At 34.5% G+C, this 22889-nt stretch overlaps 1 protein-coding gene and 1 non-coding gene across 2 annotated transcripts in view; one reads left to right on the forward strand and one right to left on the reverse strand.

The window, feature by feature from the left end:
- Kif14 (kinesin family member 14) overlaps nucleotides 1-22889 on the forward strand; it is a 56141-nt gene that overhangs the window by 22789 nt on the left and 10463 nt on the right. Inside the window, 9 exon segments of the mRNA XM_047520833.1 lie at nucleotides 1257-1359; nucleotides 2250-2410; nucleotides 4184-4331; nucleotides 4801-4953; nucleotides 6587-6713; nucleotides 11046-11139; nucleotides 12111-12240; nucleotides 15369-15469; nucleotides 20419-20513. Of these exon segments, the coding sequence (XP_047376789.1) occupies nucleotides 1257-1359; nucleotides 2250-2410; nucleotides 4184-4331; nucleotides 4801-4953; nucleotides 6587-6713; nucleotides 11046-11139; nucleotides 12111-12240; nucleotides 15369-15469; nucleotides 20419-20513 (1112 nt within the window).
- Trnai-uau (transfer RNA isoleucine (anticodon UAU)) lies at nucleotides 19356-19431 on the reverse strand. Its single transcript has one exon. It is a non-coding gene; the product is annotated as a tRNA-Ile (tRNA).

Raw genomic sequence — 22889 nt, forward strand, 5'->3', positions numbered from 1 at the left:
GAATTCACTTCTAGCCCCAGAGAAAATCTTCTTAGAGGACTCTAGTATGCAAGTTGAGCCTTGAAGGAAGATGGAGAAAAGGGAAGAACATTCTATGTTGCAAAAATAACTTAAAAAGGAAATAACTAAAAGGAAAGCCTTTATTATGGCAGTCAGTGTACTGGTATGGTTGATTGAGTACAAGGGGGGTTCTTATGGGGAAATAGTGGCAGATGAGAAAGACTGTTGGCTGCAACCAATTGTGTGGGATCCAGAATGCTAGGCCATGGAACTTGGATGATGGAGTAGATAGAACTAGGAGAGGTAAGAGTTCAGAACAAGTGGAGGTCCTTTAAACCTTTACCTGGCTAAGGCACTAGACTTACAGTTAGTAGTCTGTGCTGCATAGAGGTGAACTGTTTTTCCCAGAATCTTTTCTCTATGTGTTAAGTGAATGAACTATTATTCTCTAATTACAGATCTTAGATCCTAATCTGTAGCTAAAGGTCTTTGGTTAGGACTCAACTCTTGTGGCCATTTTCTCTTTCTGTCCAGTCAGTCCAGAGATAAATGACTCTTTGGAATTTCTTTCCTATTCTTTGAATAAAAAATTTCCAAGGAATATGTAGCCTCTCTAACTCATTTTCCACAGTGTCATCTTTTTTTTTTTTTTTTTTTTGGCGGTGCTGGGGATCAAACCCAGGGCCTTGGGCTTGCAAGGCAAGCACTCTACCAACTGAGCTATCTCCGCAGCCCCACAGTGTCATCTTATAGTCAGGATACATTTAAAGAGTATCCCTTTATTTCCCTGCCTTTCCTTTCTCTATAGTATCTTACTTCATGAGGGTAGAATGTTGTATATTCCATTATTAAAGTTCTTTTATAAAGCCAGAAACACAGGAAAACATTATTAATATTTTAATGTCTGTTCCTTAAATTTTTTCTATGTATTTTTTCTTTCATTTTGGGGGAAGGCTTTTAATTTTTTTTTCTTTTTTTAAAATAAGTTAAAATCAAAATACCTACACTGAAAATTCTTCCCACAACTGGTGAATAGAATTGCTGGAGAGGTCAGACTTTTTTCACTAAACTCCAAAATCTGGTTAAAGGTTTGATATTTGAAGGAAAATAAAATAATTTTATGTTATTATTACTACAATTGATATGAATTTTAACATGAAGGAATAACCCAAGCAGGATTATCCCATTTTGCCTTTTTCTTAACTTTTCAGAATATCCTGTAATTGTAACAAAGTGTGTGCTTTTTATTTTAACAGTACTATCAAAAATTTTGGAGGGACAGTGAGTCTTATCCCAGTTGGGGAAGCAAAAACATATGTAAATGGAAAAAATATTTTGGAACCTACAGTATTACATCATGTAAGTTGAGGGTGCTGCAATGTAAGAAACTTTGACTTTGGGCATGCCATTTAATTTCTTTGAGTTGTAGTTTTGTTTTCTCTACTATAAGGGAATTGAACTGGATTAAGAATTTTTTCATTTCAAAAACTCTGTTTCCTATGAATTCATTAATTGCCTTCCTTGGTACAAAGACAAAACTTATATTACTTCAAAGCAGTAATTGGAGAGCTGACCATTGACAGCATCATTATGTGTCCTCTAATGATGAAGACTTTGGAAGTTAGCCAGACAGGGTTGAAATTGGCTCTGCCATTTGCCATGTGACCTTTGCCTCTTAGCTGGTGATTGATCTCACCCATTCAAGATAGTTTTTAGAGCATTATTAATAATTACATCAGGGGAACATGCATAAACCAGTCTGTTGTAGGCAAACCCAGACATATATGTTCACTCTCTATATATCCTATTTTTCTGGCATGGTGAAACACAAAACAATACTTTGTGCATAGTTTTAAAAACATGGTTTGCAAAGAGTGAGCTCTCAGTGAGTGTGTTGTTATTAAGGTCTGTACTTTTTAGTTCCCTCTTTCCCAAAATTGGGATAGCATGTATCTTATGGAGTTGTTGTGAGACTTAAATGAGATTTTAATACATACTCTGTCTATTTCTGTCTCTCTCTCTTCCTCTTTCTCCCTAAATGGATGTGTGTGTTTGAAGTGCTTGACACAATGTCTGGCATATAGAAAGTATTTAACAAATGAGTTGCTATGATTATGTTATCATTAGTATTATTAATACATTATCATTAGTAATACTAGATTATTTTGGATTGATGAACCAATGATTTTTCTTGTGTAATTTTTTGGTTCAGACTTACTTCAAGTAATAAATTTTTTGGTGTGCTTTAGGGTGATCGGGTGATTCTTGGTGGAGATCATTATTTTAGATTTAATCATCCTGTTGAAGTCCAGAAAGGGAAAAGACCATCCAGTAGAGATACTTTTATAAGTGAGGGTCCAAAAGACTTTGAATTTGCCAAAAATGAGTTACTTATGGGACAGAGATCACAGTAAGTATTATTGTTGTGAAATGGTAAGTACAGGAGAGAGGTCTACAGTGGAGTTAATTACATCATAGTAGTCTCCACTAGTTAACTCTGGTTGCTAATATCTAGTGATGTACTTTTTTTTTTTTCTCTTGGTACATTCATTCATTCAATGAGCATTTATTGAGAATCTACTTTGTGTTTTTCACTGTACCAAGTGTTGAAGATAAAAAGAAAGTAATTGAAACATATCTCTTGTCCTGCCGGAATTCATCATCTCCTGGGGCTTGCAGATAGATGTGACAGTCTTGTGCTGTGTGAAGCTTAGAGAGTGACCTAGTCCCTACCAGGTGTCAGTGAAGGTTTGTGGGTGATGAGAAGATGTCCCTGGAGCAGAGTCTCAAGAGACTATTAGAAGTTAGCCCCTAAGAAGACTAGGGGACTGGGCATTTATTTTTCTTTTCTTTTGCTCCAGTTTTAGTTCATGCATTATTGTAGGATTTTGGGCTTAAGCAGTGTTATCTGAATGGTAAAATATACATAGTACACTGCAAAAGAGTGGACTTTATCTTAAAAGAAGGAGACTCACTAAAGAATGTTAAACTCACATGAGACACTCATGATTAGGGTCACAGTTTTAGAGATCATTTTTGATCCATGTCCGGAAGGTGGATTAAAGGTAGAGCAAGATTATAGGCCGCAAGTGCAGTTGATAGATTAGTGAAAAAAGGTAAGAAAAGTATGATTGGGTAGGAGAGACATACAAAGGAGGTAAAATCAACAAGCTTGTTGACTAAAGGTCAAAAGGAGGAGGAATAGAGAATGACTATGGACAAATGCTATGTGGTAGTCTTTTAAAAAGCCCAAGCCTACTTTTTACCCTCTTCAGTCCCCTCCCCACCCCGCATAGTATAATATGTAGAGCATAAAACTTACCATTGTAGCCATGTCAGGTATACAGTCCAGCAGCGCTTAGTGCCTTCACATCGTGCAGCCATCGCCATTGTCCCTTTTGGCGTCCCGAGCCGAAGCTGTATTCATTAAGCAGCAGCACCTCATTCTCCTTTCTCCCTACCTGTGGTAACCACTAACCTTATTTCCTGTGACATTCTTGCTCTTTTTCAGTAGAACTGGAATGGAAATTTCTATGTGCTGCAGTGCTAAAATACTGATTTTACTGGGAAGAAAGAAGCTATCCTATTTTTTATAATCATTGATTTTTTTTTCTCCTATATATCAAGAAGTGATTAATCTGATTTAATGTTTTCACTTATCAAAATGTCAGATTATTACAAATGATTGAAAATATATGATGCAATTTCTGTTTATCAGCCCTTGTATCATGTAATTTTAGAATCATTTCATTATTTTCCAAATCTATGACCCAAACACAAATTAGAAGTTATTGAAATATGAAATCTCACTTTTGTTCTATCTATTGTTTAGTTTAACATAAAATACCCTTATTTTCTGTTTATTATAATGCTAACTTATAGGATTTACTCTAATGCTTATTATAGCATTTTATGTATTATTTTCCTTAAGCTTTAGAAAAATATATTCATTCAAATATCAGACATTTGCAATGAAAACTAAGTTAAAAATAAGCAAATTTTCATCCTACATACTTCTTGTGTGCAAATAATTCTAGAGCCAATGAAAAATTCAAGAACACTGTTGATAGAATGTCAGAAATTTTATGATTTAATGTTTGTTCAGTGGAAAACATTTTAGTATGATCAAGGTATATAGAGAATTCTTGACAGCGTATTCTGTAAATATTTTGCTCCTTTGTAGACTTGAAGCAGAAATAAAAGAGGCACATTTGAAGGCAAAGGAAGAAATGATGCAAGGAATCCAAATTGCAAAAGAAATGGCTCAGCAAGAGCTTTCTTCTCAAAAAGCTGCATATGAAAGCAAAATACAAGCCCTGGAAACAGAACTGGTAACGGGCAGAATTGGGAGTGCACCAGAAGTGATGTGTTGATTGTATAAGTGATTGTTTTTATAAAGGAATTGGGGGCGTATCAGAGATTAGAGAGTTAGAGCCATGGTGAGGCCAGACCCATTTCAGTTTTACTTCAGGAAGCAAGTTGGTAGTAAACAGGAACTACTGGAAGAAGAAGAGAATGGAGGGGCTTCTGCCCTCTCTCCATTTGAGTTGGGTCTTCTCTCCATGGCTTATTGACAATTTGCCATTCCCAGAAACACATTTTAGAGGCGAGTACTCTAAAAATGTGACATTTCTTTTTAGTTAGATGAGATAACCTGAGTGAAACAGAGAAACTACAGAACTTTTCTAATAGTAATTTCTTGTGCATTGATAGAACAACTTTTGTATTTTGGGGAGGTACTATTTTTGAAAAATGCTTTGCTTTTTTGCCTCAGTTAGTTTTTATTAATGTTCTTTAAAGAGAGAAGAGTCTCAAAGGAAGAAAATGCAGGAAATAAATAACCAAAAGGCTAATCATAAAATTGAGGAATTAGAAAAGGCAAAGCAGCATCTTGAACAGGAAGTATATGTCAACAAAAAGCGATTAGAAATGGAGACTTTGGCTACAAAGCAGGTAATTTCAGTTTTTGACTAGTTTGCTCTATTCTGAAGAGAAGTCGAATTTCTTTTTGAAGAGTGTTTGATATGAATATGTGACCAGTGAAATGCCACACCACATGCAACCATAAGAATGGGATCCTAAGTTTTACTCTATGTATGTATAATATGTCTGAATACACTCTACTGCCATGTATATCTAAACAGAACAAATAAAAAAAAGTGATATCTTGATAGGCAAGAGATAAATCCACATTCCTAATGAGAAACAGTTCCTCTTGCATGAAAGTTGTGCTCGCACATCATCACACAGACATTTTGGAGGAGAGCACTCTTTATTTCCAGCTAGTTCATCCCAGTTTTCTCTTACTATGCATCTATAACTGTCTTGTCATCAATCATGCCAAATAATGCAAAGTACAATCATAGTAGGGCTCAATATGTAGTAGGATTGTCGGAATGAAGCTTTATCTGCCCGTGGAAAGAGCAGCAAGTTGGAATTTCCTAATAAGAACTCACAGTACAGCATTCAGTACGTCAGTCTTGCCAGCTTAAGCATTTACTTCTGTCATATTATTGAGGACAGAGGCAACTTTTTTAGGACTGACTCACATTAGCCAAGTTCACATAAGATAGGATAAAAACCAGAACATTAATATGTTAATGTCTTTAGTCACCTTATTGACAACATTTTCACCAGTTTTTATATTAGTGGTTCTCAAAGTACAGTCCCATTATCAGCATCATCTGGAGACCTGTGAGAAATGCAAATTCTTAGGTCCCACTCCAGAAACACCAATCAGCAACAGCTGAGGTCAGACCCTGAAATCTGTTTTAATAAGACCTACAGGAGATTCTGATGAATACTAAAATTTGAGACCAACTGTTTTAATCTCTACTCTGATTCCTTATATCTTAAGGTTTTATTCTGAAATGGCAATTTTATTTCTCTTTCTTCCCTGATGGTGGATTGGGGGAGACTGGAGATGGGAATAGGGATGGAAGAAAATACTACTAATCCCAAAGAACTGATAGTATAACAGAGATAACACTACTCATCAACTCCAGGACACAAGTGACTAGTGAGCCTCATTGGAGAGTTCTGAGAAAAACATACCACTGCTTAAATCTTGAAAAACAATTATTATTTGTAGGCTATTAATAAGGCTTATTTGTGCCAAACTAGATTTTTTTTTGCTGTTTTTTTACTTTTAACTTTTTTATTCAGTCAGCAAATGTTCTTTTTTTCAGCATTTCTTTCTTTTTTTCTCTAAAGTTTCTTACTTCCTATAAGTGGAAAGAAAAAGATTAATCTGTGCTGTTAAAAATTCCTAATGATTTTGTGAGGAAAATATCACATTATTAAGAAATTTTATAAATCATGTTTTAAAAAGGCTTTTGTTTTTAATAACAAAATGAATACCATCAAATGAGGTTTAATTTTATTGTGTTACCATTATTTATCTATTTTTTTAAATAGATTTTATTGTATACATATATATGGTATACAACATGATGCTATAGGCTACATCTAAATAATAAAATTGTTACTGTAGAGAAGTCAATTAACATATCCATCATTTCAATATGATTTTATAATTTCTCTGCATATCTTCCTGTGTGGGTCTGTATGAATGAATATCAATTAGGCTTTAGAAGACCACAGTATCCGCCATGCAAGAATTCTGGAAGCTTTGGAAAATGAAAAACAAAAAATTGCTAAAGAAGTGCAAATTCTACAGCAGAATCGGAGCAATAAGGATAAAACTTTTACAAGTGAGTATGTGTTGATTTTAGCAGACATTTTCTAAAGTTATGTATGTTATTACATATAATTACTAAGATGTTAGTTGCCTCTTTTTTCTTTTTTTTCTGTTTTTTTTTTTTTTTTTTTTTTTTTGTGGTACTGCAGTTGAGCCCAGGGTTGCTCTATCACTTAAGCTAAATCCTTGGCCCGTTGATTTTTTATTTTGAGACAGGTTCTTGCTAAGTTGCTGAGGCTGGCCTCAAACTTGTGATCTTCCTGCCTTGGCCTCCTGAGTCACTGGTATTACTGGTGTGCACAACCACACCCAACTGTTGCCTTTGTATATTAAAAATGTTTTATACTAGATGTTGCTGACTTTTCCAAGTCTAAATAAATTCATATTAATAATTTTTTTTAGAATATTCAACTTTTAGATCACTTAATTATATGAGTCATATAGACTGTGTCCCCCTCAAAATTTATATGTTGAAATTCTAACCCCCAATTTGGTGGTATTAGGTATGGCCTTGGTAGGTATCATGAGGGCTCTGCCCTTATGACTGGAATGGATTCCCTTATAAAAGAAATCCTAGAAAAATTCCTCACCCCTTCCACCAAGCAAGGGAATGACAAGAAGATGGCAGTCTGCAACTCGAAAGAAAGGCCCTCATCAGAACCCAACCATGCTGAAACCTTGATCTTGGACTTCCAGTTTCCAAAACTGTGAGAAATAAATTTCTGTTATTTATAAGCTACCCAGGCTATGATAATTTGTTATAGCAGATCAAATAAAACAGTAAGCAAATAGTAAATAAAATTCCAATTATTATTTAATGTACAACATAATTTTTTAAACATTTTTAATTGTCAATGGACCTTTATTTTATTTATTTTTATTTTTATGTGGTGCTGAGGATTGAACCCAGTGCCTCACACGTATTAGGCAAGCGCTCTACTACTAAGCTACAACCCCAGCCCCAATATAATTTTTAAAACATGTTATTCTAATCCTAAATCTTTATTTTATATCTAGTTGTGCTAATCATGGACATTTTGTTTACTTCAGAGATTTTTTTTCTAGCTTTACGGAGGTATAATTCACAAAAATTACATATATTTAAAGTATACAACATGACATTTTTATATACATTATGAAATGATTGCCACAATTAAGCTAATTAGCATATTAATAGTATTCAAATAATTGTCACTGTTCTTTCTGTGTGGTGAGAACTATTATTACTCTCTTGGCAGATTTCAAGTATGTAATATGGTATTACTATCTATAGTCACCAGGTGATACATTAAGTCTCCAGAACTTGTTCAATGTACTTAAGCAAAACTTTGTACCCTATGACCAACATCTTGCCATTGCTCCAACCTTGTAGCTCCTGGTTACCACTGTTCTGCTCTCTGCTTCTTTCGAGTTCAACTTATTTAGATTCCACATACAAGTGAGATCATGCACTAATTGTCTTTTTGTGTCTGACTTATTTCCCTTAGCATAGTGTTATCCAGAATTTCTTTCCTTTTTGACTGAATATTATTCCACAAGTATACCACTTTTTTATTGAGACATAATATGTGGGGTATATTATGGTAATTAAATAAATGTATGTAATGTGTAGTAATCACATCAGGATAAAAAACATTTCCATCTCTTCAAATATTAATTATTGCTATTTGTTGGAACTTTGTACTCTTCTAGTCCTTTTGAAATATATCACAGATTGTTTACCCTATTATGCAATATTGTCCTGAAGAAGAACCACATGTAATTCCTCCATTTTGTGATTTCATTCCCCAACCCCTCACTCCATTTTTTTTGTTTTTATGTTTTTGGTACCAGAAATTAAACCTGGGAGTGCTTAACCACTAAGCCACATTCCAAGTCTTTTTTATTTTTAGTTTGAGATAGGGTCTTGCTAAGTTGCTTAGGGCCTCACTGTTTTGTTGTGGCTGGCTTTGAACGTGCCATCCTCCTGCCTCAGCCTCCTAAGTTACTGGGATTATAGGCATGCACCCCTGTGCCCAATTGGTCCTCCTTATTGAACTTCTATCTGTTCCTCCTCACCACCCTTCCCAGGCACTAGTGACCACTATTAACATTCTGTTATTCTGCAAGATTGACTTACCAGTTTCCACAGATTAGTAAGAACATGTGGTATTAATCTTTCTGTGTCTGGCTTACTCCACTAAACATTACAACCACCAGTTAAATTCATGTTGATGCAAATGACAAGATTTCTTTCCTTTTTTTATGACTGAACAATATTCCATTGTACCACATTTTCTTTATCCATTCATCTGTTGACAAAACACTTGGGTTGTTTTCACATCTTGGTTATTGTGAATAGTGATGCAATGAACATGGTAGTGCAAATATCTTCACAGGAGCTGATTTCATTGCCTTTACAAAAAAGGATTGCTGGGTCTTATGGTAGTTCTATTTTCAATGTTTTGAGGACCCTCAATACTCTTTTCTATAATGATTGTATAATTTACCTTCCCACCAAAGACATGCCAGGGTTTCCTTTTCTCTACATCTTTACAAACACTTTTTTCTCATGTCTTCTTGATAACAATCACTCTAACAGGTGTGAAGTATACCTCAGTGTGATTGTGATTACCATTTCCCAGATTAGTGATGTTGCACACCTTTGAATTTTTGGCTATATGTATGTCTTTTGAGAAATAGCTGTTCAGATTTTTGCCCATTTTTTAATAAGGTTGTTTTCTTGCTATTGAGTTCCTTATATATATTTGGATGTTAATCACTTATCAGATATATAGTTCACAAATATCTTTTATCATTCTGTAGATTATTTCCTTTGATGTGCAGAAGCTTTTTAGTTTGAGGCTATCCCACTTGTCTGTTTTTGCTTTTGTCTGTGCTCTTAAGGGTTATATCCAAAACAACAACTGCTCAGGCCATTGTCAAGAAATTTTTTCCTTCTGTTCTTCTTGTAGTTGTACAACTTCAGGTCTTATATTAATTCTTTCATGCATTTTGAGTTGCCTTATGTATATGGTGGGAGATAAGGGTCTGATTTCATTGTGCATGTGATGATTCACTTTTTCCAACACCATTTATTGAAGACACTGTCCTTTCCCCATTGTGTGCTGTGTTCTTGGCACCAATGTTAAAGGTAAGGTGACCATAAATGTGCAAATTTATTTCTGGCCTCTCTTGTTCTATTCCATTTATCAGGCATATAGTCTGTTTTTAATGCTGTTTTGAATACTGTAGCTTTGTAGTATATTTTGGAATCGCAGCAGTATGATTCCTCCAGTTTTGTTCTTTTTGCCTAGAATTGCTTTAGTTATTCTAAATATTTTTTAATTTTATATGAATTTTAGGATTTTTTCCTACTTATGTGAAAACTGACATAGGAATATTGATGGAGATTGAACTGAATCTGTACTTTGCTTTGGGAAGTACAGACACTTTTAACAATATTAATTCTTCTAATCCATGAATGCAGGATATCTTTCTATTTATGTCTCAGTTCTATTTCTGTGCTGTTTCTTTTTTCTTTCTTTTTTTTTTAAAATTGAACTGGGAATTGAACCCAGGGGTGCTTAACCACTGAGCACATCCCCAGCCCTTTTTTTATATTTTATTTAGGGACATGGTCTTGCCAAGTTGCTTGGAGCTTCACTAAGTTGCTGAGGCTGGCTTTGAACTTGTGATCCTCCTGCCTCTGGGATTACAGGCACACGACCACACCTGGCACCTGTGCTGTTTCTTTTCTTTCTTTCTTCCTTTTTTAAAATTTGTTCTTTTTAGATACACATGGTAGTAAAGTATATCTTGACATATTATACATGCATGGAGTATAACATATATGTATATTAGTTGTAGATGGGCACTTACCTTTATTTTATTTATTTATTTTTATGTGCTGCTGAGGATCGAACCCAGTGCCTCACATGTGCTAGGCAAACACTCTGCCACTGAGCTACAACCCCACTCCCATCAGTACTGGGTTTGAATCCAGGGCCTCATACAGACTAAGCAAATGCTCTAGTCTTAAGTTAAGCCCTTGGCACTTTTTATTTTATTTTGAGACAGGGTCTCACTAAGTTGGCTGAGTCTGGCCTAAAACTTGCCACCCTCCTGCCTCAACCTCTGAGTAGCTAGAATTAAAAGCATGTACCACTGTGTCCTAGAAGAATATTTCATTTTGACAATGAGATTTAAAGGAAAATTACTCAAATTTCATTCTTAACTTTCTGTAATATAGATTTAAAACCATTTATTTAAAATCAATCTTTTGTTTTCTGGAATTGTTCTGCCTAGTGATATATGTTAGTGATCATATATGTATTTTGAATTTTCTTTGTGTGCTTTGTATTAGTTCAGCCAAATTGGAGCACCATGAAGCTTTCAATGATGATTCAGGAAGCCAATGCCATCAGCAACAAATTTAAAAAATATTATGTTTTTGGCAGGTGAGTAGTTTATTATCTTGATTACAAAGCAGTTCTTTGTTTTAAACTAATTGATCTACATACAATCTTGTTTTTTAAATTTAGTTTCTCTAAAGTTTATTGTACAATGTATGTCTAGGAAAGAGATAGTATAAACAGAATAATTTAGATGTTTTAGGAATTTACTGATTTTATTTTGAATTGAAATTTAGTTTATTAGCGTTCCACCCCACCCCCACCCCCTGGGGATCAAAGGCAGGGTCTCCTCTATGCTAGGCAAGTGCTCTATCACCAAGCTATACTCCCCTACCCCTGCTTTTAAAAGGAAGATACTTTTTAAAAGAAATTTCATTTGATTTAAAAATTTTTTTACATATGAAGTTATTCTTATATAATACATATCAAATGTGATTATTATTAAAATAAAAGTGCTAACTAAGGAACGATTTAATCCTTTTAGACTAAAGAATGATTTAGACCTTTTAGACTGGATTTTTATTTTAATTTTTGTACCCGGGAGGGGAATGAACCCAGGGACCCTCTAAAACTGATCTATATCCCCAGCCTTTTCAGTTTTTATTTTGAGACTGGGTCTTGGTAAGTTGACCAGTCTGTCTGTGAACTTGCTGTCCTCCTGCCTCTGCCTCCTGAGTCATTGGGTTTATAGGTGTGCACACCACGTCTAGTGGATGCACTGAATCCAGAAAATTGACATGAATGGGTGTGTATGTTTTAGGATAAGCATTTCAAAAAATTTTCTTTCAGCTGGGTGTGGTGGCGCATACTGTAATCCTAGTGACTCGGGAGGCTAAGGAAGGTGGATTGCAAATTGAAAGGCAGCCTTAGCAACTTAGCGAGACCTTATCTCAAAAATAAAATATGAAAAGAACTGGGGATGTGCCTCAGTGGTTAAGAGCCCCTGGGTTCAATCCCTGTTACAAAAAAAGGAAAAAAAAAGTACATATATATATGTATTATTTTTTTTCTTTCAGACATGATGCATCAGATAAAGGTAGTTGTGAAACTTCTATTCGGGTTCGTAACCTACAACTTGGGATCTCAACTTTCTGGAGTCTGGAAAAGTTTGAATCTAAACTTGCAGCTATGAAAGAACTTTATGAAGTATGGAATATTGTTAAAATCTCTGTAAACATTTTTAAATAAAAAAAAGTATAAAAGTGTTGGGCGCAGTTGTGCATGCCTGTAATCCTAGTGACTCTAGAGGCTGAGGCAGGAGAATTGTATGTGTTCAAAGCCAGCCTCAGCAATTTAGTAGAGCCCTAAGTAACTCAGCAAAACCCTGTCTCCAAATAAAATATTTAAAAAAGGACTGGGGATGTGGCTCAGTGTTAAAGTACCTCTGAGTTCAATTCCTGGTTCCATGCCCCCAAAATAAATAAATAAATAAATAAGACATATTCTTGCAAAGAAAGAAAATTTAAAAAATAAAACAAAGGCAATTCGTCAGTTACCCAAACCAACCAACATTAATGATTTTGTATATTTACTTTATTTTTGCATGTAAGTAGAGTTTTATTGGTTGGTTTATTTATTTTTTAAATTGTTTTTATATGTTGATAGACCTTTATTTTTTATTCATTTATTTACATGTGGTGCTGAGAATCTAACCCAGTGCCTCACACAAGCTAGGCAAGTACTCTACCACTGAGCCACAACCCAGACCCTTATTGGTTTATTTTAATATAGTTATAAGTGATAAAGAATTTTAATGCTGATTTATTGAGTTACAATTATATATTTTTAAAATTTTACATTTAAACTCAAAGAGATTTGATAGAAAACATATCGTTTGAAGTTATCCTCCTAAACCTGATAATGTGCATTTTTACATATTTACATTTACATTTTCCTGTTGTTGTAAGTTTGGGTGTTTCCAATTATTTGTTGCTTTTAATGGTCATGACTAAGAATATTTCTTTACATATTAGTTTTTTATTATCTTAATTCCTTGCCTTCTGTTTTTCAAAAATGGTACCAAAATATGAATTTTTTATTATACTTTAATGTTCAATGACAAAGTGCTTGCCAGAAATATTGCCACTTACCAATTACCCGTGTTTCAATTTGTATTTTAATAACTAGTGAAACTGTTTAATAATTAGTTGACTCTTTTTTTTCCTTATAGGTAAAGTGCATATTCATGACCTTTGAATTTTTTGTCTAGTAAATGTGGGTAATGAAGTTCTATATATATGCAAGTTTTCTGCATATTTTGATAAACCTTTTTTTTATATGTAGTATGCATATCTTTGTCCTGATTATGTGTTTTTTTACTTGGTTTCATTTTGTTTATACAGGCATTTTTAATTTGCGTCTATTAATCCAGAGGTCTTACTGAAACATTGTTCGGTCCTCTGCATTTTTGTTTTTTAAGTTCATATTTTTGAATCAATAGAATTTATTATGGTATTTTGTAAGAGGTATGAATTTAAAATTAATTTTTCTCTATACTAATTATCTAATTACCCCAAAATTATTGCAACATGTATTGTTAATTTGTTACACTGTTAAATTGTTGCATTGCTACTCTTATTCAAACATCCCATCTTTAAATAACATGACTAGTGGAATTACATGCTACACTACTTAGGTAATTCCAATAATGAAGACATTATATGTTGAAACTTAGAGGATATTACTAAATGATAACCTTAATACTTGAATTATTTAATGGAACAATAGAAATAAATATTTAACCCAATTTAGGAAAAAGAAAAGCAAACGAAGGAATCCTTATAAGAAAAAATAATAATAATTAGTGAATTAGAAATTAATAAACCTAAGCTATGAAGTTTTGAAAGAATAGACATGATTTTAGGAATGAGAATATTTGCATTTAAATAAAGAAGAGAACATTTTAAAATTATTTTATAATTATTTTAATAAACATTATTTTTAGAAATTTTTTATGTTATTTGGCAGTTTTCTAGAAAGACTTCATAGGAAAAGATAAATAATGAAAGCTGACTTAGTAGAGGAATAACTATACAATAATTTGAAAAGTTTGTCAGTGATGTGCCTCAAGAAGAGATGAATTCAATTCTGCTTAAGCTATTATAAAATGTGGTCCACACCTGAAATTTGGCTACTCAGAAGCCTGGGGCAGGAGGATTACAAATTTGAGGCTAGCCTGGGCAATTCAGTGAGACCATGTCTCAATATTTAAAAAGGGCTGGCAGTACAGCTCAGTGATGGATTGTTTACCCAGCATGTGTGAGGCTCTAGGTTCAATCACCAGTATCCCAAAAAACAAACAAAGCTCTATTATAGAAGGTGGCACAGTGCATTTTACCATGCTGGAATAACTGATTAAAAATAAAATAAACCCCAAAAAACTGAAAGGATGACTCAGAAGAGAATGATAAACCAACCTTAATATGAAATCAGCTATAAAAATCATGAATGATATATTAACAATATTAGTAAACCAAACCCAAAATGATATTTAATACTTATTCCAATACCAGTGGGGCTTATTACAGGAATGCAAGGTGTATTCATACAGAACATCGAAAAAAACTGAAATATATCATATGGAAATGTGCTTCTCTTAAAAAGATGGATTTGTCATTTTTTGAGTTTTTCTTTGAATTTATATGTATTAGTAATTTCCAATTTTTCTACAATGAATGTGATTTGCTTGTGTATTTAATTCAACTAAAACAGTATTGAAAGCATTTGATTGTTCTTGCTTTACTATATACGTTAAACCCTAGTAGTGAGTTACCCTCACTATTAACTTACTTCCTATTTGAACCATTCATTGTAGTTCTTTACTTATTTTTCCATGTAATTATAATCTCTCTGAATTAAAATCTACATAGTATTTTGGTAGAATTTAAATCGGTATTCCCTTATTTAAATTGCGATGAAGATTATTGTCGTGATCAGTATATTCAATCAAGAAGTCATTGCGTCTTTTACCTTGTCAGATTATTCCTTTATTTCTCTCCTAAGGATTTTTTTGTTTTGTTTTTAATATGTCTTCTAAATACCAAGTTTATTATTTCTGAGATATTTAATGATTTCTTTTGCTTCAAAGTGATGAAAGTATATCACTTTAATATCACTTTAATATAATCTTGGCATCAAGTGATTCATTTTTAATTTCATCAGGATTATCATTTTTTAACTTTTATCAAATAACCTATAACTCTGTTAATTTTTCCTTAGTTGGTAAACAATTTTTTTTCTTATAATTAATGGAAACCAAATTTCTTTTTTCTTAGAGTAATGGTAGTAACAGGGGTGAAGATGTGTTTTGTGATCCTGAAGATGAATGGGAACCTGACATTACAAATGCACCAGTCTCTTCATTTTCTAGGAGGAGGTAAAAGCTTTTTTGTTGTTGGTTTTCTTTGAATACACACACACACACACATCATATGTACAATATTATTTATATTTACTATATATATAGATGTATGCTACGTTTTGTAATTATACATAATTTTCTTCGTTTTAAAAAACTCTTTATTGTCATGATGGGAAGATCTGTGAAGAGAACCTAGAAATACAAGTGGAATAGTATATTAGTGATCAAATTATAGCATAGCACTTAGGTCATTAAATTATCAGTCTGTTACAAGAAGAACAAAAATGTTCAGTATTTCACCATATAATTTTTAAAAGCAACTTAGAGTAGCATAAATCTAATTTCCTACCAAAAGGAAAAGTATTACTTTTAAATTATAATTTCTCGAGAATTTGGCATATTTTATAATATTTTACTGAGTTATAAATTTTAAATGCATTCAAGTTAGTATGAGCATCACAAAAGAATAAATCATGATGATAGAAAGCTTCTATATATGACAAATGTTGCTTATTAACTTAAGAAGAATTCCATTGTAGATAGGTGTTTTGTTTTGCTTTGTTTTTGAACCTGGAATTGAACCAAGTGGGCTTAACCACTAAGCACATCACCAGACTTTTTTATTTTTATTTATAAAAAAATAAAATTTGAGGACTGGGGAGATAGCTCAGTTGGTAGAGTGCTGGCCTCCCTGGGTTCAATCCCCAGCACCGCAAAAAAAATTAAAATAAATAAAAATAAAAAAATAAAATTTGAAACAGAGCCTTACTGAGTTACCTAGGGCCTTGCTAAGTTGCTGAGGCTGACTTTGAACTCGTGATCCTCCTGCCTCAACCTCCTGAGTTGCTAGGATTACAGACATACACCAACACACCTGGTAAATAGGTATTTTTAAAGTAAAATCTGTAAGAAGCCACAAACCACTCGGGACACGGGAACTGACATAGGAGGGTTTATTAAGCAAAAAGTGTCTCCCTGCAGGGTAAGAGAGAAAATGAGAGGAAAAGAGAGAGTGCACACAAGAGAGAGTGTGAAAAGCCAGGAGGAGAGAGAGAGAAAGTGAGTAGGAGAGAGGAAGCATGAAAGTGAGGAGAAGAGAGAGAAAATGGCGGGGAGCTATCCTTAAGCAGTCAAATTCTGCAGGTTAAGGGGACCAATAACGGAGAAGGATACTTGCAAGCTGACTGATGAACCAATAGCTAGCTAGGATGTTCACAGACTGACAGGCAGTTGGGAGGCGGGGGAAATGCGTGCAGTGGAAAGGGCGGGGGAACAGCTTTATATTATAAAATCTAGTTCTGCTTACATCTTGATTGCTCAGATTGTAGAGAAGCAAAATGGTATGGAAAGGCTTTGGTCTTAGAATAGTTTGGCTGTTTAGTTTGTTTTTAAACAAATATTTCTGTGATGACTACTGTCTGGCATGTCCGGAGGAAACAAAAATGGACCAGGATTTAAAAAGAGAAGCGGGAGCATTTGATAAATACCTGAACTAAGACCAGGCAGAAGGACTTGAGAAGGATGCCAGGTTTTATACGTATTTGAGATGCTGAATCAATAGGACCTGGGGACTGTGGAGTTGAAAATGGTGGATGGCTCAAGCATGAGTCTGGATTTTAAGCTGAGTGATGGACCAAAGGGAAATCATGTTCCCTGAGATAGAGTGTAAGTTTACTTTTAAACATGATGAGTTTGAGGTTCTCAGGGGATATCTGGGTGTTTATTCAAGTTTGGAACTTTGAAAAGGCATTTGGGAATTTTTAGAATGTAAGTTAAGCAAATGACATTTACACATCAAGAGAATCCTCCTGCCCCAGACTCCTGAGCTGCTGGGATTACAGGTGTGCGCCACCACACCTGGCAGAAAGCAGCATCTTTCTATTTTAAATTACTTGTTTTTCATTTTTCTTAATTTCATTATTTTCAACACAGGTCAGGCTCCATTTGGGTTTCTAAATATTTTTTTTCAGTCTCGTTTTTCAGTACTGAGCATTTGAACTCAGGTGCGCTTTGCCACTGAGCTACATCCCCAACCGTTTTTTATTTTTTGATTTTGATAATGACAGCATTGCAGAGTTATTATGGAGATTAGAAAATGTTTGTAAAGATCCTACACAGTGGGTAGGTGTTCAATAAATGTTAACTTGGACTATTTTTGGGTACTTGACATGTATAAAATTATATCTTATAAAACAGGAGATATGATTTCTGGTGCAATGTAAGTAAACAGTGATTTCTACAAGTCTTGTTTTAATGACTCAAAATAGTATTGGGCTCTGGCACCAAAGTGAGCAAAACATGACAATAGGTAGAATTGGGTAGATAAGGCTTGGGCTATGTAAACCAACCTAGAATAATATAAACCTCTGCCAAATTTAAACCAGACCAGCAATTCTTTAGAGAACGATTTATGAATTCCTTTGGACTTTAGAATTACAGATTTCCTTACAGTTTTCTTCATAAACAAGTGTAAACAGCTATGTATTTAGAATTGTGGCTCACAATATGAACATTAATAATTGATGAGTGCTAAACTTTTAGCTTATCTACCGTTGACTATTTACATCTTATTTCCTGCTGACTTTAATAGGAAACCAATAGAAGTTTAAAATGTTACTGGAAAATCAACACTTTGTAATATTTTCTAAGATTTTGAAATTAGTTGTTTTCTTTTGGCAGAGATATTTTTGAGAACTTCTGTAATTTAAAAGTATCATTTTTTTAAAAAATGAATTGTTCTTAGTCTGAGACCTTGTGTATGAAGTTTCAGCCTTGTAGGAATGTTTATGACAGAATTACAAACTCTGAGAATGCCTGCAGGTAATGGAAACAGTGACAGATTCTTAATTATAGAACTGCTGCTCGGCAATGATATGCCACAGTTGTTCTGCAATAAAATAGACTGATTTGGCTGCCTATAAATTTTGATATGTACTGTTGACAGTTAAAAGTAAATTTTCCCCTGAGGTTAAATAAAAACTCTTTGAAAGGATTATGACAAGCATTTTCTTTATTTGGGGTTAAACATTGTTTAACTATGATAGTGTTGCAAGAATAACAGTTTCCCCAGTTAAGACTTACTGTAATAATGTCCTGTTTCATTTCTCCTATGTAGAAATGCTGTAATATTTGAGAATTGATATTTCTTCTTTTTCCTTTCTGTCATATTTCTGTGTTTTTCTTGAGGAATTCACGGTGGGGCAGGGAGACTCATATTTGAAATATTTAGGCTACTACTGATAGAATGCTTTTGTTTAACAATTTTTTCAACAAATAGTATTTTTCTTTGTATGACCAATAGTAGTAGAAAGTTTTGTTAGGAAAAAAAAAAAAAAAAACATGAAGGATCCACATTTAGATCAAAGGATTCATATTTAGATCTAGGTCACTTTTCAAATTGACCTAATGAGCTGGGCTTGGAGTTTAGAAAATTGATACATGAATGACAGTATGGAAGGAGACTGCTTTTTTTAGGAGCAGAGAGAGTAGGCTCCATTTTGGAGAAGCAGTTAAGAGTAGCAGCTAGACAGCCAGTCGTATGTTGGAGAGATTTCTGTGTTTTTAAGCCTGAGGGAAAAGACGGAGTGGTTGGGGATAGAATCATTGCCTCCATTTGTGCTACTGCCACACCTCACAGGCAACCCCATGTTGTGATATTTGCCTAGATGTTTATTTACCTGGACCATTTCCCCATTTACAGTTCTTTCTTGAATAATATGCTTAGGATAAAATCCAGCCTTCCTTAATTGGTGCACAAGGTCAGCCACAAGGTCAGCGTCAATATGGCCCCAGAACCTCTTGCTACTCTCTATACAATTTTTTTTTCAGTACCAGGGATAGAACCCAGGGGAACTAGACCACTGAACTACATCTTCAGCCCACCCCCCCCTTATTTTTTTTTTGGGGGGGGTGCTGGGGATCGAACCCAGGGCCTTGTGCTTATAAGGCAAGCACTCTACCGACTGAGCTATCTCCCCAGCCCCTACATGTGTAATTTATTGCAACTCTTCCCATATCCTAGTGACTGTGAGACAAAGTTCCCAATTTTCCCAGCCTGCCCCTCATTTGCTATTCCTGCTCCAGGTGGTCCTCCCACTCACTTGGGCCAGGCCAAATTCTTCTCTGGGACCTACCACAGCACTCTATGCCCTTATAACACTCACTTCTTTATTGTAATTATTTGCCCAATTTCTCTTTTGCTTTGGACTATAAGTTCAGTGAGGCCAGAAGACAAGTTTGCCATGTTTCACCATAGTCCAGAACCTATAAATAATAGTGCTTGATAAATGTTCATTCTCCTTAATTAACTATATGCCTAGAACAATGCTCGTAAATAGTAAAATTTTTGCTCAGTGATCCAAATGAATTTGACCCTTGATCAAAAGCATACAATGCATATTAATATTATTTAGAGAATTCAAATGTAAACATTCTTAGTAATATTATTCCTTGTGGTATACTGCGTACAGCCATCCATGGCCTGCAAACCCTGTTTGGCTGAGCCATCAGACACAGGAATCTGGCTCTCAGGAACTGGCAATCATGAAATATTGTTCCAGATTACCTGCAGTATGTGGTTTCCACACAGGGCGGCTCCCTGCTGGAATTTGCATGCCCTAGATGTGCCAATGACCCGCTAAAGCAAAATGTCTTGCTTAGCTCCACCCCATCCTATTTCTCTTGGAAGAAGCTCCTTTTGGTCCCCCTTTTGCCTGTACCGCTATAAATAAACCAAACGTTTTCTTCCCTGTTGTTCGAGCCAGACCCTTTAGCATGGCTCAGCCCCACATGCCCCCTGATTCAAAAGATAATTATCTCCTGTGTTTTTTTTCTATTAAATAAATTTCTTAGCCATTAATTTACAGCCAGCCCATTCCTCTGACAGGAACCCTTTCCCTCGCCAACTTCGGACAATGCGAAAGTATACAACTACTGATCTTATGGTTTGCCTTTTCTTTTTTTAGGAGCAGGAGTATGATGAAGAACAGAAGAATTTCTGGTTGTTTACATGACATGCAAGTCCACCCAATTCAGAATTTGCATTCCTCACATACATCAGGTATTTTTTTCAAGTTTTCTGTATCGTAAGAAAAGCACCAAGTCCTGGCTCTACCACTTGCTTCATGTCCTTGTGCAAATCATTTCATATCCTAGAACTTCTGTTTCCTCTGTAAAATAAGGAGGGTGTGTTGGACAGCCTCTTCCACTTCTTAAAATTCTGTATGCTGTCATTTATTTTAAAACTTTTTAATAGATTGGCAATTCAAATGTTGAAGACACATATGTTTATAAGTGAATAAAAAATTATTTCACTCAGAAATAATTTTCACTCAGAAAGTGAAAAAGACAAAACACAAAGATTATATATTATGTGCTATGATTTGCATGAAGGGAAAAAGCAAGATGTATACATAGATTCTTATAAATGAATAAGATCTCTCTGAAGAATTACTGTATCCCCCCAGAGTCCTGGTTATCTGTTGGGGAATAGGGTCAGGACAGGTGAAGAGGCTTCCCTTTTACTGCATACTCTTTGGTTCTTTCTAAATTTTGTGTAATGCATATGTTATCTATTATAAAATTACTTTTCTTCTTTTTGGGTTGTGTGTTTGTGGTGTGGAGAATCCAACCCAGGCCTCACAAATGCTAGGCAAGTGCTCTACTAATGAGAGCCACATCTCCAGTCCTCCTCCACTTTAATTGACAAAAATGTTTAGGGGCATAACTCAGTGGTAGAGGGTACTTGTTTAGCATGTGCAAAGCCCTGGGTTCAATCCCCAGCACTACCAAAAAAAAAAAGCTTAAAAGCTATAGAAATTACTTCTCTGAATAATTATGTCATACCAATATTCATTATGACATTAACTTATATATAGAAGAGAGGCTACACTATAAATTTGTATGTAGAACTACCTATATAATTAAATTTTAAAAACTACTTCCAACTGGGTGTGATGATGAGCACCTAGTCTCAGCTACTTGGGAGACTGACACAGAAGCATTCTTTGAGCCCAGAGTTCAGGGCCAATATGGGCAACACAGTAAGACTCCATATTGAAAAACAACAGGACAGGGCTGGGGATATTGCTCAGTTGGTAGAGTGCTTGCCTCAAATGCACAGAGCCCTGGGTTCAATCCCCAGCACCACCCAAAAAAAAAAAAAAAACAAAGATGGAGAGAAAGAGACAAAAAACCTACTACACAACAATAAAAATCAAGGAATGAGTGATTTACAGAGTCACCTAAATGAATCACCAAAACATAATGCTGAGTGACAGAAGCCAGATATGAAAGAATACATGCTGTTGATTCTATTTATATGAAGTTTAAGAACAGACAAAACTATGGCTTCTGTCACAATAGATTATAGTAGTTGAGAACAGAATAGTGCTTACCTCTATTTCTGGGTATTAACTGGGAAGAGGAAACCTGTTGATGGTGGAAATGTTGTATGTACTGATCTAAGTGGGGGTTACACAGACACATACATATGTTAGAAAAAAAACAAGCTGTGCACTAAAGATATGTGTACTTTGTAGTGTATGAATTTTACCTTAGTGAATAAAAGTTTTAACATTACTGTGTAATAATCTATTTAATAAAGGTCCTAAGGAATATGAGTAGCCATAAAAGGAATTATATCTCATGTTGACTTTAAAGAAATAAGGGTCTCCTTTCTTATCATAACATTATCTTTTAAAGAGATGATTATGATCCTACTTATTTAAGGTAGAACAAAATATGCTGTAGATTTTTTTTAATTTACCAGAAAAATAAAAAGATATATATCTTGTAACAGCTTGCTTATTCATTGTTGTTTGAGAGTCAGATGTCTTACAAAAGTAATTTTCAGAAGTCTATTAACCAAGAATGGCGGAAGGAGGGACTGTGTAGAGGGAAAAGAGGGGTGGGAGGGGTGGAGGGGAAGGAAAAAATAACAGAATGAATCAAACACCATTACCCTATGAAAATGTATGATTACACAAATGGTATGCCTCTACCTCATTTGCAAACAGAAACAAGTTGTACCCCATTTGTTTACAATAAAATAAATAAGTAAATAAAAAGTCTATTAGCATGTAGCTTTGAATTTGGTAACTTTTTTTTTTCTTCTTTCCACATCAAATTCTTATCTTTGAGTTGATATTTCCAACCCTATCCCTTTATTCTACCTCCCTTTTAGGTTACTCCTTCTAATCACATGTAGAGTAGACCAGAAAACTACTGTTTGCATATTGAACAAGAACCATTATACTCATAGTTAGCACTGCAGGATAAAGTTATTTCTGGAGGATCCAAATGAGCTCTTTCAAGCCTTTCTATTTATTTCTGGTTTGGACAGTTATTAGAAAATTAATGGTTTCTAGAAGTCTAACTCCCAGAGGTATGCTGTATTAACTGTAGATAGCCCATTACTTCTGCCTATCTGGGTCAT

This window comes from Sciurus carolinensis, chromosome 12 (genome assembly GCF_902686445.1).
Source record: "Sciurus carolinensis chromosome 12, mSciCar1.2, whole genome shotgun sequence".
Lineage (NCBI taxonomy): Eukaryota > Metazoa > Chordata > Mammalia > Rodentia > Sciuridae > Sciurus > Sciurus carolinensis.